This window comes from Nanorana parkeri, unplaced genomic scaffold (genome assembly GCF_000935625.1).
Source record: "Nanorana parkeri isolate BGI_ZX_2015 unplaced genomic scaffold, ASM93562v1 scaffold551, whole genome shotgun sequence".
Taxonomy (NCBI): Eukaryota; Metazoa; Chordata; class Amphibia; order Anura; family Dicroglossidae; genus Nanorana; species Nanorana parkeri.
The window spans coordinates 529,313-543,632 of NW_017306819.1; the positions used below are offsets into that span (position 1 = coordinate 529,313).

Genomic DNA, 14,320 nt, shown 5'->3' on the forward strand with positions numbered 1-14,320 from the left:
TAAGCAATAAAGTTTGTTTAAAAAAAAGAGAAAAAAATACCTTGCTCTGATTAGGAGAATCGATCAGACACGAACACAGCAGAAAAGAGTAAAACAACGGCACATGCAGGCAGCAGCTGTTGCCAATCTAAAGTGGGCCGGGATGTGGATGTCGGGAGGACGTCATCCTGTAGTCCTGGCTTAGGTTGGGAGCGCGCACACAGACACCATGCAACATTCCAGAGACAAGGCAGTCAGCTGCAAAACAGAAGTTCTCCCCAAGCATGAGAAAACATGAGGATTTAAAAGGAAGAGCAGCAAAGAGAAGGGAAACAACCACGGATTACAGTAAGGCGCACATTACAGTATTGGTTTATGTTAAAAAATCTGAGGGTTTAATGTCACTTTAATAAATACCTCGCTTGTGTTTTGTTTTTTTATTATAAGCTACCAAATGGACACAATGATAAAACGTATCAGCTGTTTAATCATTTTTTAAATAATTTAAAATAATTTCTTTCTTCCACCATATTGCATCATCGTAGCAGCTGTGGCAGCTGTGATGCACGGTGACAGCTAAGCCACCAGGTTGTAAAGAAACACATGTGATTTCTATGTTTAATTATGATCACATGATCGGCATGTTTCCCAAATGTCAATGTTAGACCAGTTATGTCAGTGACAGTATGGTGTTGGATCTAGGAGCACACACAGATGGGTTCTCCTAGGTCCATGATAGAATGTTGATATAGGCTTTCTTAGTAGTGAGCACAGTGCTGAGGAATATTAATATAACAGACTGTGGTCAGGAATAGGTATATATTAGGGATGCACCGATACCACTTTTTTAAGGCCGAGTACGAGTACCGATACTTTATTTCAAGTACTCGCCGATACCAATTACCGATACTTTTTCTTAAAAGTGTGTGCGGCGGAACCGGGTCCTGAAGATGGCGGACGCGGCACAGGTACTCGTTTTATGTTTTGGAGTATTTGCACGAGTACGAGTACTCATGCAAATACTATCGCGGCCGATACCGATGCTTGTATTGGTATCGGAGCATCCCTAGTATATATCAAGAGGGAGTTATCGCTTCCCTGCCTCCAGCCTGCTCATTGGCCTATGAATAAGCATCGCCCTACTTCTAAGGGGTATACCTTTGCTTTTCTCTATCTGTAAGCCTACCTAACGTCCTTCCTCTATAGCTCCCAATTTTAGGACGATGGCAATGTTCAGGGGTGTAGTGCCTGTGTTGGTACGGTGATTGGGCTCCTACTCCGCTCTTCAAAAGACCTCCTGCTTTCCAGCTCCCTCATCAACGCCTCCCATGCTTGCCTCCAGAACTTCACTAGAGTCTCTCCCATCCTATGGAACTCTCTACCACCCATCTGTCCATCTATCTCCCACACTGACTGCCTTTAGGCGATCCCTTAAGACTCATCTCTTCAGGGAAGCCTATCCCACCTCAACCTAACCACTGATCTATCACTTTCTCAAAGAATTCATCCCCACACAGCCACCTCCTCATGTATCACTGGCCCCTCCCTTTAAGATTGTAAGCCCTCAGGGGCAGGGCCCTCCTTACCATCTTGTCTTGTATTGTGATTGTAATGTGTACCTTATATTGTAAAGCGCTGCGCAAACTGTTGGCACTATATAAATCCTCTATAATAAGAATAATAATAATACTCCCAGCTTGATGTTGTGGGTGTTATAAAAGTACCTATCATGGACTTTAGGTATGTACATTGGCAGTATCTAGAAGTGCGTGTGATCATACTAAATGGATTCAAATTCAGTTTGAAGTTTCCGTTTGCCAGGATGGAAATAGTTTTAATAAATGTAAAATTGATGACTCCTCATAGTCGTCTAATAACAATGCAATTTATCTTTTTGATCCCTGTCGTCTGGTCAATAGTTCATTCACCACATCGTCAGGATAATTGAGGTTCTTCGATTTAACATTACACTGGGGATTCAGGAGTTTTAATGTACACTGAGACATTAATGGAGATGTAAAATTAGATGGATGGGAAACGTTCATTGCCTTGAACACTTTGAGATGGTGATCGATAGGCCGGTCCATGGACATTTAAAGTGAATGTTTCCTCCCCATGCACTGGCGGAGCAGCCATTTTGTATGAAAGTGGATCTGTCTTGGAGATGCCATTTACTGGCCTCCTAAAAATTCTAGATACCAGATTTCAATACTTTTTATGAGTAAATGAGCGTTCCTTATCTCTATAATTGTTCCAGGTCAGCTACTCATACAGTATTGAAGACAAAGCATGAGAATGGCATCCAGGCAACTAGTGTTCTTAAAAAGTCAGCAATGACGGCCTTCATTATTTTTTAATGACAGATTCCCTTTACAAAGGCCTTAGACATTAGTGAAAGGTCAGAGGTGTATGAATCTGATGCCTCATGGTGTCTTTTGGCCCAACTACCTGTAAGAGACTTACCTGCAGATTGACTCCTGCCCAAAAACGTGCATGCACACAAGCATGCAATCCGCTGCTGAATGTTCCTGGTAAAAGTGCTTTAGCACGTGGACGCGTGCGTATGGGAACGTTTATGTGCAATAGCGCACACATGTGAGCGAACCGAGGCGCGCTCGTAAGCGTTCAGGCGCACGCTCATTAGCATGCACACTATCCTATATAAACTGACAAGAAGCCATGACCAAGTTGCTGAGTGGCCTTCAGCTAGTCCCTGTGTGCCCTGTACTCTGTTTCAGTATCCCGATTTCCTGTGCATGAACCCGGCTTGTGACTATTTGACTCCGCTTTCTCATTCTGATTTGGTACCTCTGCTCTCTGATCTCCTGTGTATGACCCTGGCTTACGTTTCCTGACCCTGCTCCTGATCTTTGATTAGGCAGCTCAAGATTCGGCTCCCTGGGTGTGACCTTGGCTTGAACCTGACTTCCCTCCTGGTCTGCCACTTGGTGGATCGCTCCATCAGCATCCTGAGCAGCTACATCCAGCCAGCTCTCTGTTGGCCTCACACCTGTTGCCTGCTCTGGTTTCAAGAGGTCCCGGTGTCATCCCGGTCCTGCCGATTCACCAGCTGGTCCAACGCACTCAAGCGTCTCCTCGAGAACAGGCCAGCCACCAGTACCGGCACACTGTACCCACACTGTCCTTACATCCCCTGTCACTACTTCCAGAGGCGTGGGATGAGAGGTGCAGCCCCCTTCTCAGCTGAGTCTCCAGTCAGGTACATGATACTACCCCTCTTAACTGGGGTGCTGTAGTTGTATGAGGGTTCTGGTATTGGAGGGGGGCATCAACCTTTCATTAACAATTACATTTTTATCAGGGAAGATGCTTCAGCTAATAAAAGAGCTAGGAGAGCCAGATAGGTTAATTAATTTTACACAATTTAGATCTAAGGGAAATTGAGTGAATGCTGACTTGACTTTAATTTTTTTGCAGATAGCATTGGCAGTTCATTGATTACTTAATTGATCATTTATAGCTTCCCTATCCTCCAGCATATAATATTATTGCTATAAACTATGGCATTATACCCCACAGAGACTACACAAGCTCTTTCCTGTGATTCACCCATAATGCTGTAGATGCCACACTGTCATAGGCACTGTTGTGCACATATTTTGTGAATGCCCATGTATAGAACCATAGTGAGCCAAGGCCATTAAACTGATGGATGATGTCAGTGGCAACCAAATCTTGAGATCCAGCCCCCCTACCCTACTACTACCCTTAATTAACAGGACTGTAAGGACCTACAAATCTTCCATGCTCGTTCCATGCTCGTTCATATTACTGTCCTCAGAATCTGGAAACAAACTATTTCTCCCTCTCCTAGAGACGGATACAAGAAATGAACCACATTTAAGAAATGGGAAGAACTCACTCATTCCTTATGAGATACTGAAGAGAAATGTCATATCTGGATACACATCAACAAATACCTATAAACTCATAGTGACCAATGATATATTCCCAAAGCTCCATCCCTCGAACCTAAGCCTGCTGAGGCTAGTCGCTACACTTATAAACCCATGCCACCCCATTGAGGGTAACCACCCCCAATTAAACTCCTCAGCACTTGCAACAAACCCTCAACCAAGCCTCTTTTGTTGAAGCAGGCAATCAGTTTCCTTTCTAGCTAGCATTTCATACTCCAACTTTTACTCTTTTTCAACTCCTTTTTAATTCTGACATTTCAGAAATGTATTTTACTGTGGATCCTGAGTTCAGACACCTCTGTTTACACAATAGTATGTACCTATACAACATACCACTATGGGAAGACAGTCTCCTCTGGACCGTACCCAGACTTACCTTTTTTCCATGTATTCTCAACTTGAAATTTAACAGTATACATTGCAATGTCAGTGTATCCTTTTTCTATAACCTAACTTTATATTATGTGGAATGCAACTAGAGATGCTGAAACACACAAAGGTGGGTACACAGGTAGACCGAAATAATGCCGAATCTACCAGATACCAAATCAGTCAATGACATTTGAAATGAACACTTTCTAGGACATATAAAAAAAAAAAAAATATTATGAGCTGTTGCTGTGAGCATCCTAGATGTAAACTGTAAACATATCATGTTCCATCATGACGTTTTAGAGGTTCCTTCAATTTTTTTGCTTGATCAAAGTCTTTACACATATCTTAATCTTCTCTTAATGACCTCAACATTAAACATCAGCCCGGGTCAATATTGTAATCTACAGTAAAGTTCTTCCATTATGCTAAGTGACTAAGTGACTGTAGTCATTAGCAGGGTTGGGCTTCATGTCTGAGCCGCACGTGAGTTTCGACTCGAACATCGGCAGTTTGTGTGTTCGGTGACAGAGAACAGCGAGAGCCATGATTGGGCAAAGTCATGATGACTCTGCCCAATCATGGCTCACCCTGTTACAACTGTAAATATTTGGACGGAGCTAGCTGTCCCTGCTCGCTCCACCCAAATGTTTATATGTTACCGGCATCTGTCAAAATGCCTTTCTACTGCGGGTGTTCGTCGTGAGTGAACAGGACAGCGGTCGTTGTTTTTAAAAAAATGACTTCTATTTATTTTTTATTGTTTTATTTTTTATTTCGTCTCGTCATCGTGGACAACTCTGGACATCGTGATTTCTTTTCCTCACAAATGTCAATTTTTCTGCAGCAGGTTCTATACATCGTACAGATTTGCCACTTTACAGGCAGGGTAAGGGGACCCCCCAGGCACGTAATTTAAAGGAATTTTTCATTTTCATTGTTACCCTTTAAGTGATGTTAAAATCACTGCTCCTTTAAAACTGTATTTTTAAAAAAGTTTTTCTGTTCATTGATGACATGTCCCTTGGGGCAGTACATGGATACCCATACACCTTTTATGGCCAATTAATTGCATATAAGGCTTCAAAATGGGGACATTTGATTTTCAATGTTCTACCCCCATGGACTTGGTTCGAGTTTGAATACGAACTTTCCCCATGTTCGAAAGTTCGAATTCAAACTGAACACAGGGGTGTTCTGCCCGTCACTATTCATCATCCCCAGGCCTCTGAAGATGGCAAAGAAAGGCCTCCTATCCATGGGTAGAGCTCTGAGCCCTAGGCATTGTAAACCAACAACCATTCTACATGTTCGGGAGTGGGTTAGTGAACTCAACAGCATTATGAAGATGGAGGACCTAATAGCTCACCTAGAGGGAATCTGACCCAAGATGAAGTGCCAGGGAGAGTGACTCTGTTGGAAGGTGAGGTTTGGTTAGAAAGTGAATATTTTCAGGGGCCTGGTAACTCTCTTGGGAGACCGCTTGAAGAGATCAACTAACCAGCTGAAGTTCTCTAATGTACGGTGCTTCTGCAATCGGCTTAAAGGCTCTCTGCACTGCATAGCTGGGAACTGGATATGAAGTCTGGAGGCCATACTTGTCCTGGATGCCTATAGCCCTCATCTCTCTCTCTTAAGTGAGCTGCTGAAGGAAATTCTTTAAAACACGCTAAAATGACTGGCACCTAATTTACATTGGCACCCCACAGTCAGCTAAGGACTTACCCCTAAGATGAAATGTTAGCCTACCCTGTCGCTGGGGTCCCTTACAGGCCTTAGGGGTCAAGGGGGTGATATATTAGAATTTGAAATACTTGATTTTTGTGCTTTTACCTGCATTTTTTTTTTAAAGTTGGTGAAAGGATCTTTTTAAGTATGTTTTTTTAAAGTCAGAATCCACCATTTTCGGCCTACCAATTAAAAACCTTTAAGGGCTTTACTGCTAAGCCTGAGCTACATACTCCCAATGCCCCATTAGTGGTATCAAAATGTTAAAACAAATAACAAAATAAAGCAGATGTATGTAGAAACATTAAGTTTTAATTTATAATAATCATACAATGTACCGTACATTACATAATATATTTTAGGCAGTAAAAACATATTTTATAAAACAGTCTTTGTCCTTTATTAGCGGAGTTCTATGTCCAGTCCAAGTCAGTAGTGCCGCCCAGCAATGGAAGTGCCCTTTTCCTCCTCTAGTATTTGGACTCTTTATAACTCTATGCAGAGAGTTCAGCAGGCCTTTCAACAGACACTGCAAAGCGCCATTATTCGGTCAAAGTCACTGATTACTTCGCCTCCATTCAGTACATGTGACCCGTATTTTTGTTGATCCTCAGTGGCATCCACATTCCTCTACAATCATATCTTCATGGTGCTTCATGACCACATCTCCATCTTCATACATTAGCATGGACAAGGGTCTCATCTTCACCGGGACACAGGAGGAGCATTCAGCTTTCTCTGAATTGTAAAGCTTCACCAAACTCTGTAAAACAAACAGGAAAATATGTTAATTTCTATATCTAGATTACAATTATCGGTGCACAGTAGGAGTGAGAGCGTTGTTTCACAGCCCAATAAATAGTATACATATCCGTGATCAAATGATCATTTTACAAAACCCAAGTATGCAGGCGCTTGAGAGAGGTGACCCTTAGACAATATGAGGAATTACATTGGATGAGGTCTCATTTAGGTGGTTTTCGCTGGCATCATTTTATGGTTAGGTGACTTAAAATTGGACAACCTATAAAAATCCATTGCACAAAATCAATTGATCCCTAAACAAAGGCTGCAACAGTAATTCAGTTAAATGCTTTCTTGGATTTACCCAAGTTTGGACTTCACTTCATTTGAGTTTGACATGCTTGCCCTAAGGACTAAGCATTTCTCACACTCCTCTAAAGATCCACCAAACCCATAATAAGAAAATCTATATATACATTATATAATATAGAAAGCACTACTGATATATTTTCTGCCCATCAATTCTTCCTACACTGCCATCTGTCTAATGGCACCCATTATAAGGACATAAGGAATGGCACCCATTATCAGGACATAAGGAATGGCACCCATTATCAGGACATAAGGAATGGCACCCATTATCAGGACATAAGGAATGGCACCCATTATTAGGACATATGGAATGGCATCCATTATTGAGAAATATTTGTAAAAGGCAAAGACATTTATCAGAGAAAAAAAAAGCACTTACCGTAATGTAGGCATGGTTGGTTGGTTTGAACATCTCACTCAAAGGAATGGGACAGGCTCCTTCACATCTGTAGGCATTGAACTTCTTGGGGTAGATAACCAGGTTCCCCCACCCGAACTTCTCAAAGTCCACCATCATATCAACCCTTCGGCACAGGGGTTTTCCATTTTCTATGGTTCTGGATGGGAAGTTGTTCATCAAGATGCTGTGTTTTATGTTTCTGTTCTTCCTTTGTTTCTTAATACCTTGTTCGCTTGATGTTTCTGGTGTCATCACATATTTAGAGGCCTCCACTGTTTGGATGAGGTTGGGATATCCATTGACTTTGGCAGAAGGATTATCCTTGGTGAACACCATCAGTACAACTCTGTCAGTAGATATGTCTGTGCAGCTGTTCTCATGATCCCTCTGTGTTGAGCCTTCGCCCCCTGTGAAGTCTTCATAATCGGAACTGTGATGCCGGGGGAGAGAAGTATTCAAAATTTTGGTGAGGTTGAAGACTTTCCAGGAGCCACCCAGTGTGATAGAGGAATCAATGTCAAAGGATCCCAGACGCAGGCTCTTGGAACCTTCTTTGCTGTGATAGACCTGCAGTTCCATATCTTGTGTTTTCTCTGAAGAAGGAAGGTGAATCCTTAGCTCTGCCAATCGAATCTCAATACTGCTTGAGAGAGAGGACATGTCAAAGTAGAGGGATCGATGATTGCCCTTCTTGGTGCATCCTGGGGGAAAACAAAAAAAAAACCAACATAAATATCACTATAATGATAAAAAAACAGACTTAGCTATTACAAAATATAAACATGTGGTGGAAATATTTAAATATATTGTATACGGAATACAAAGCACTATCCTTTAATGGGACATTGGCATTTAATATAAACCTTTAGGTTGTAGGCTATGTGTGTCAAACAGTTAAGGCAAATCTGTCACATGCGAGGCAAAACCAGAGTGTTTTAAAGAAGAGAAATTCTACAAAAATAAATTTACTTGTTAAATTAGTACTATCACTGTTGGGTAATCAGCAGTAAGACATGAATGGTTTTGTTGACCTCAATAGATGGCCACCACCTATAATTGGTGGAGAAAAGATTTAACCACAAGGGGCATAGGTGCTTCTACTCAGTTAGAGCGGTTAAAGTCTGGAACTCGCTGCCACAAGCAGTGGTATCAGCTGATAGTATTGAATCATTCAAAAAGCATTTAGATACCTTCCTTAGAGACCATAACATACAGGGGACAGGTACTCTTAAAAACAAGATTACACAGGGGCTCGTGCACACACACACACATGTACAATTACACAGAGACACACAATGGTTGAACTCGATGGACCTGTGTCTTTATTCAACCTCAAATACTATGGAACTATGTCATTAAAATGCCTTACGTAACAAGCACCCAATAAGCTGCGTAGAGACTGCCTGGACATGGAACAATTGAAACTGCTCTAAGCCTGTTCCTAGGAAGATAATATAGCTCATCCAGAGTGAAACGACAGTTACATTTTAAGTAATACATTAATTAATAGTGTAGCAGTTGTGTACTTACTTTTAGCAGTGAGGCTTAGGACGGTGTCTGAGTCTTGAAGGACGGAATGCTCCAGGGTGGACAGACCCGTGTCGTTGCCCATAATGAGGGTCTGATAGAGCTGCATCATGAAAGGCGAGTACTTCATATTGTGAGAGTAGGCTTGTCCATCCAGACTGCTTGAGGTTCTTAATCCGTGATTAGATTGCTGAAGAGGAATTCTTTTTTGGTTTGCTTGCAGAAAAGCCGGCAACCCCTGAACCATGGAGATGGTTGTGAGGTAGAGGAGAGCCTTCAGCCATGCCATCTCTTCTCGGTTCTTCTGCACTCTCTCTCTTGATGTGTTGCGTCTCAGGAGATGTTCCTCGGTGGATCTCCAAGACTGAAGTGAGGTCCTCAAGATTCCCTCATATTTTATATGGTTGGCTGAATAGGTTCCATGTTCACACCTATGACCTTTCATGTCATTGACCTCAACATCAAAGGCTGTCAAGGTAACTGTCAGGTGTCAAGTCTTCCCTTTCAAGTCAGTAACACATGTACAAAATCATCATGAGGTGTAATAATTTGCTGAAAGTGTCAGGTGAACAGAAACTAAAATATCTTTTTTTTTTAAATGACACAGGGAACATACTGTAAAGATCATATTTTATGGAACCAACTGAAATTTTGTAAGTAAGTATTAAACATTATACATATATATTAGTGGCATTATAATTTGGGATAGTATTGCCTATACTGAATAATATTAACAGGGTTATTCACAGAAGGGTGAAGAGTTTGGAGAAGGCAGGAGAAGAGAACAATCTAGGACAACATAGCTGAACCGGAAAGTGATCTGAATTGGAGAATTTGTCCATATCAGCTATTCTGGCCTAGATTGTTCACTTCTCCTGCCTTCTCCAAACTCTTCACCCTTTTGTGAATAGCCTTCTAAGTCAAACTATAGGAATAATAGAGATTTAATGGGATAAATTGAAGTTATATTAAGTATTTGCATTAAGTATTATTTTGTATTAAGTATTGATTAAAAGACAAGGCTCCCGTCCAGCATACTAATCATCATCATCAAATTTATTTTGCACATGCCACATACCATACAACAACATTTTAGCACACATTGTCAGCTTTTTATATGACTTATGTTGACTAAAATTTTAAAGATCATCCTCACTCCTAGTTAATCACATTATATATTTTAGAGATAAACAGATATACAGGAAAAATTTAATTGTGGTATAATGCCATAAAAATACACATTTCCTTTTATGATTTTGACTAAGCAAAGGTCAATAAAAATCCCCTGCCATAATTTTTCACCATTAATTCTGTAGCAAGTCCAATACAATAAAAATACTTACATATCTAAATATAGATAAAAGTGGAAAATTCACTAATAAGTGTATTCCATACATTTAGAAGAGGAATAACCATTTGAGGCTACCTGCATCATAATGAAGTACAATGAACTACCTATTAGCTCTAATAGTTTATTTGTAAACATTTGCAATACTAAAAGTCAATGTATATGCAAATTTAGGTTCCATTAATGACCTAATAAATTAGTTTACGGTTGGACATTCTTTAGTTTGTTACTTTAGAAATGAAAATATATGCAATTCTAAAATTGTGCTATAAAATGGAATTTGATTCAATAGTGTCTTTCAAAAAAGAAATTGTTTAAAAGGAACGATCAAAATGAAACGTGACTTAGTTTTAAATAATATTGATATATTTACGTTTAAAAATTTAATGTTGTAAATCTTCAAGGCAAATCCACATGTACCTATAGCAGAAACTTAGGTATTCAATGTCTCTTTGATCCTCTGTTGTTGTAGACAGTGATGGAATACACAAAAATCAATCATTTCATGAGATCAACATTTAACACCTTACTTTAACACATCGTACAACATGAAATGAAATAAGTGTGATCGTTTTCCTTTTATTGTTGGATTAAAGGACATATGTGTTTGACATTAAAGGACTAATCCATTCCAACAGTGAAACCTCTGGGTTATCGTGAAAGTAGACAGTATTTCCAGCACACATTTTAAGTTAACTTTGTTCAAATTAAAATTTGGAGTGATGTCTGCTGTTATTATTATAATGTATTATTATTATTATTATTACATAGTATTTATATAGCACCAACAGTTTGTGCAGCACTTTACAATATAAGGAAGACATTACAATCACAATACAATTGCAGACAAGATGATAAGGAGGGCCCTGCCCCTGAGGGCTTACAATCTAAAAGGGATTATTATTATTATTATTATTTATAACTTACTAATAGAAACAAGGTAGATTAACTACTTCAGTCACTGTCCACAACTATTCAGATAGGATCAGCCAAACAAATTGTTTTCAGTCCGTCAGCCGACTCATAGACTTTCATTGACAGAAGGAGCTGTAAAGCACAACCATAGTGTAGCGCTGCAAAGCAGAGCCTTAGTATGTCATTGGCAAATATTGCTGCCCGTGTACTTATATAATTCATAAATATAAACATAGTTTTGTCAACTTTAAATTGATAAGAATTTTTAAGTCAAGTTTATTTCTTTTACATGTGTATCAAAAAAAATGAATACAATGACACTACATGACATTTTTGGGCATATTCCCACCTGCTGCACTATACAGGCATTAACAAACAACATACCATGCAGGTATTAGCTTTTTGCAGTACCATTAATTTTAAATGTCACCCAACACACTGAGGCGATCCCTTAAGACTCATCTCTTCAGGGAAGCCTATCCCGCCGCAACCTAACCACTCAACCATCACGTTCTCAGACAATCCATCCCCACACAGCTACCTCCTCATTTATCACTTGTCTCTCCCTTTTAGATTGTAAGCTCTCAGGGGCAGGGCCCTTGTTACCATCTTGTCTTGAATGGTATTGCAAGTATAATGTCTTCCTTATATTCCTTATATTGTAAAGCGATGCGCAAACTGTTGGCGCTATATAAATCCTGTATAATAATAATAATAATAACACACTGAGGCTGTAAGGCACTACAGTGGGTTGTGGTGAGCTACATTAGGAAAAATGTGACTTGTCCATTTTATGGTCCATTTTGTTGTGCTAACAGCCCTTTCAAAGGGAATAGGCTACCTTATCATGCGAGTTAACGTGCATACGACAATGCACCACACCAAAGCGGACCCAGGGCCATATTACCATTTTGGGTGCTTGTAGGCATGAATGGAAATCTGTTAAGCCTGTGCCAGCACCCTTACCTGCTGTGGGACCTGCCGGCTTTTCCATATGCAGAGAAGGACCCCAGTGTCGCGTAAGAGCTGTCCACATCAGACAGGCATTTTACAGGGCAGCCGTATGCAGCACCGGTGTCCTTCCCCTGCATTTGCAGAAGCCGTCGGTTCCTGTAGGCGCCGCTGGTCTTGGAGCAGAAGGGTGCATTCAGTACAGAATGAATGGTCCTGAGTGGGATTTTGGGAGGTAAAGCCATTGCATCTCTTATGTACACATGTCTGGTAGAAGAATGGTCAACCATGCACCCACCATGAACAACACAGTTCATGGTGGGTGCAGGTTAGGACTGAGGTCCTGAGTTCCCTAGGTTTTGTGTACAAATGTCTGGTAGATGAATGGTCTCTGTTGTCCATGGTGGGTGCAGGTTAGGACTGAAGTTCTGCGTTCCCTAGTTTTTGTGCTGTTTTGCTCCGGGTGCTCTGGTATCCTCCTGCAATGCAAAACATGCCAAAAGGTTTAGCTAGTAGTACTAAGTCACATTCAACTGGAGTTGTTCTATAGTGCTGAAGATGGTTTGTCGCTTATCCAACCTGCTAGAAATGAAGTAGCCACTCGGATAACCTGGAAATGTATTCAACATTAGAGCACGAATCCAGATAAATGTGACTAACTTCTACTAGCTATACCAAGACCAAGACTAAATGAGAACTTTTAAAGACATACCAGGAGGTTCATTGGCTTCTAAAAACTAGCTGGTTATACTTTTCAATTTCAATGTTCACCAACTCCAATGGATGCCGACCTGTAACCTATATCATGTTAACAAAAGGTATCTAAATAGACAAAATCCAAAATATGGTTACTTAAAGGCCATGTATCCATTACCTGGGTAAAAATGAATTTTCACAGACATACCGGGAGGTTGACTGGCTTCTAAAAGCTAAATGTGACTACTTCTCAAACTCACAGGGTTATCACAAAAGGGTGAAGAGTTTGTAGAAGGCAGGAGAAGGGAACAATCTAGGACAAAATAGCTGATTTGAAAAAATTCTCCAATTCAGCTCACTTTCCAGTTCAGCTATGTTGTCCTAGATTGTTCACTTCTCCGGCCTTCTCCAAACTCTTCACCCTTTTATGAATAATCCTCATAGTGTTCACCAACTCCAATGGATGCCGACCTATAACCTATATCATGTCAACAAAAAATACCTAAATAGACAAAACCAAAAAAGGTTACTTCAAGGTCATGTGCAAATGAAGACTTTATTAGTGAAACATATATTAAATATATAGTTTTGTGGATTTAATATTTTATTTTATTCTTTTGTAATTAAGTAGAGCTTCTTAAACTGCACATGGCCCTTTGATAAGCATTTTTTGGCTTTGTCTATTTAGCAAAATTTGTGATCAATATTTAAGTGCCCCTATAGGCTGTGGCTATTTTTCCTGACTACCTTCTTCTTCTTAAAGGCCTACTATGGTCCTTCATCCTATTAGAAGTGACCTCGCTCCACCAGGTATTGAACTTACAGCCAGTAAGTATTTCTCATTAGGACAATATGGCTGTCACAACCCCACCCTTCTACATTGGAATGACTGGAGAAGTTATGGATTGAGGTTGTGACTAGAAATGAGGGCAATTGAGAGTTTCAGATTTCCAGAATATCGAGAGATTTTAATATAATTTTACCATTCTGGCAGAATGCATTGGAGTCAATGGGAAAGATGAAATCAAAGTGGTTGCAAACCCTGAAGCTTTCTCCACAACTCTCAGTAGGTTACGTCACCAGACATCGATATATCGAGCACAATTTTTGAGAAAAGGCTCATAAACATCATTATTTTTTTTCTTGTAATCAGGTTGCATTACATGACCCTAGTTATTGGGCAGGACTGAGCCAAAGAGCAGCATGTGGACGTTGCTGCAGCTTATTCACTTCTTCCTCCCCAGGCTGGGAAGAGTATACTGTGCAACACAATCACAGTGATGTTTTCTGGAGGGGCCACTGTCATTCAGGTGCTCTGCTCTACCTAGTCAGGCAGTGCAATGTGTGATG

The 14,320-nt window shown here is 40.4% G+C and overlaps 1 protein-coding gene across 1 annotated transcript; it reads right to left on the reverse strand.

Annotated features, from left to right (window-relative positions):
* Positions 1 to 6,617: 6,617 nt before the first annotated feature.
* On the reverse strand, positions 6,618 to 9,485 carry LOC108791450 (nodal homolog 2-A-like). The gene is made up of 3 exons (XM_018561944.1): positions 9,064 to 9,485; positions 7,513 to 8,234; positions 6,618 to 6,780 (listed from the first exon to the last, which is right to left on the reverse strand). Exons 1-3 carry the CDS (start codon positions 9,347 to 9,349, stop codon positions 6,628 to 6,630), a joined length of 1,161 nt encoding a protein of 386 aa, XP_018417446.1. The 5' UTR covers positions 9,350 to 9,485; the 3' UTR covers positions 6,618 to 6,627.
* Between the last annotated feature and the right edge of the window lie 4,835 nt (positions 9,486 to 14,320).

Excerpts from the sequence above, each read along its gene's own strand:
- LOC108791450 (XM_018561944.1), bottom strand. The coding sequence starts at position 9,349 with ATGGCATGGCTGAAGGCTCTCCTCTACCTCACAACCATCTCCATGGTT. Across the intron at positions 8,235-9,063 it reads CCTAAGCCTCACTGCTAAAA|GATGCACCAAGAAGGGCAAT; the intron begins GTAAGTACACAA and ends GTTTTCCCCCAG. Across the intron at positions 6,781-7,512 it reads CCAACCATGCCTACATTACG|AGTTTGGTGAAGCTTTACAA; the intron begins GTAAGTGCTTTT and ends TTTGTTTTACAG.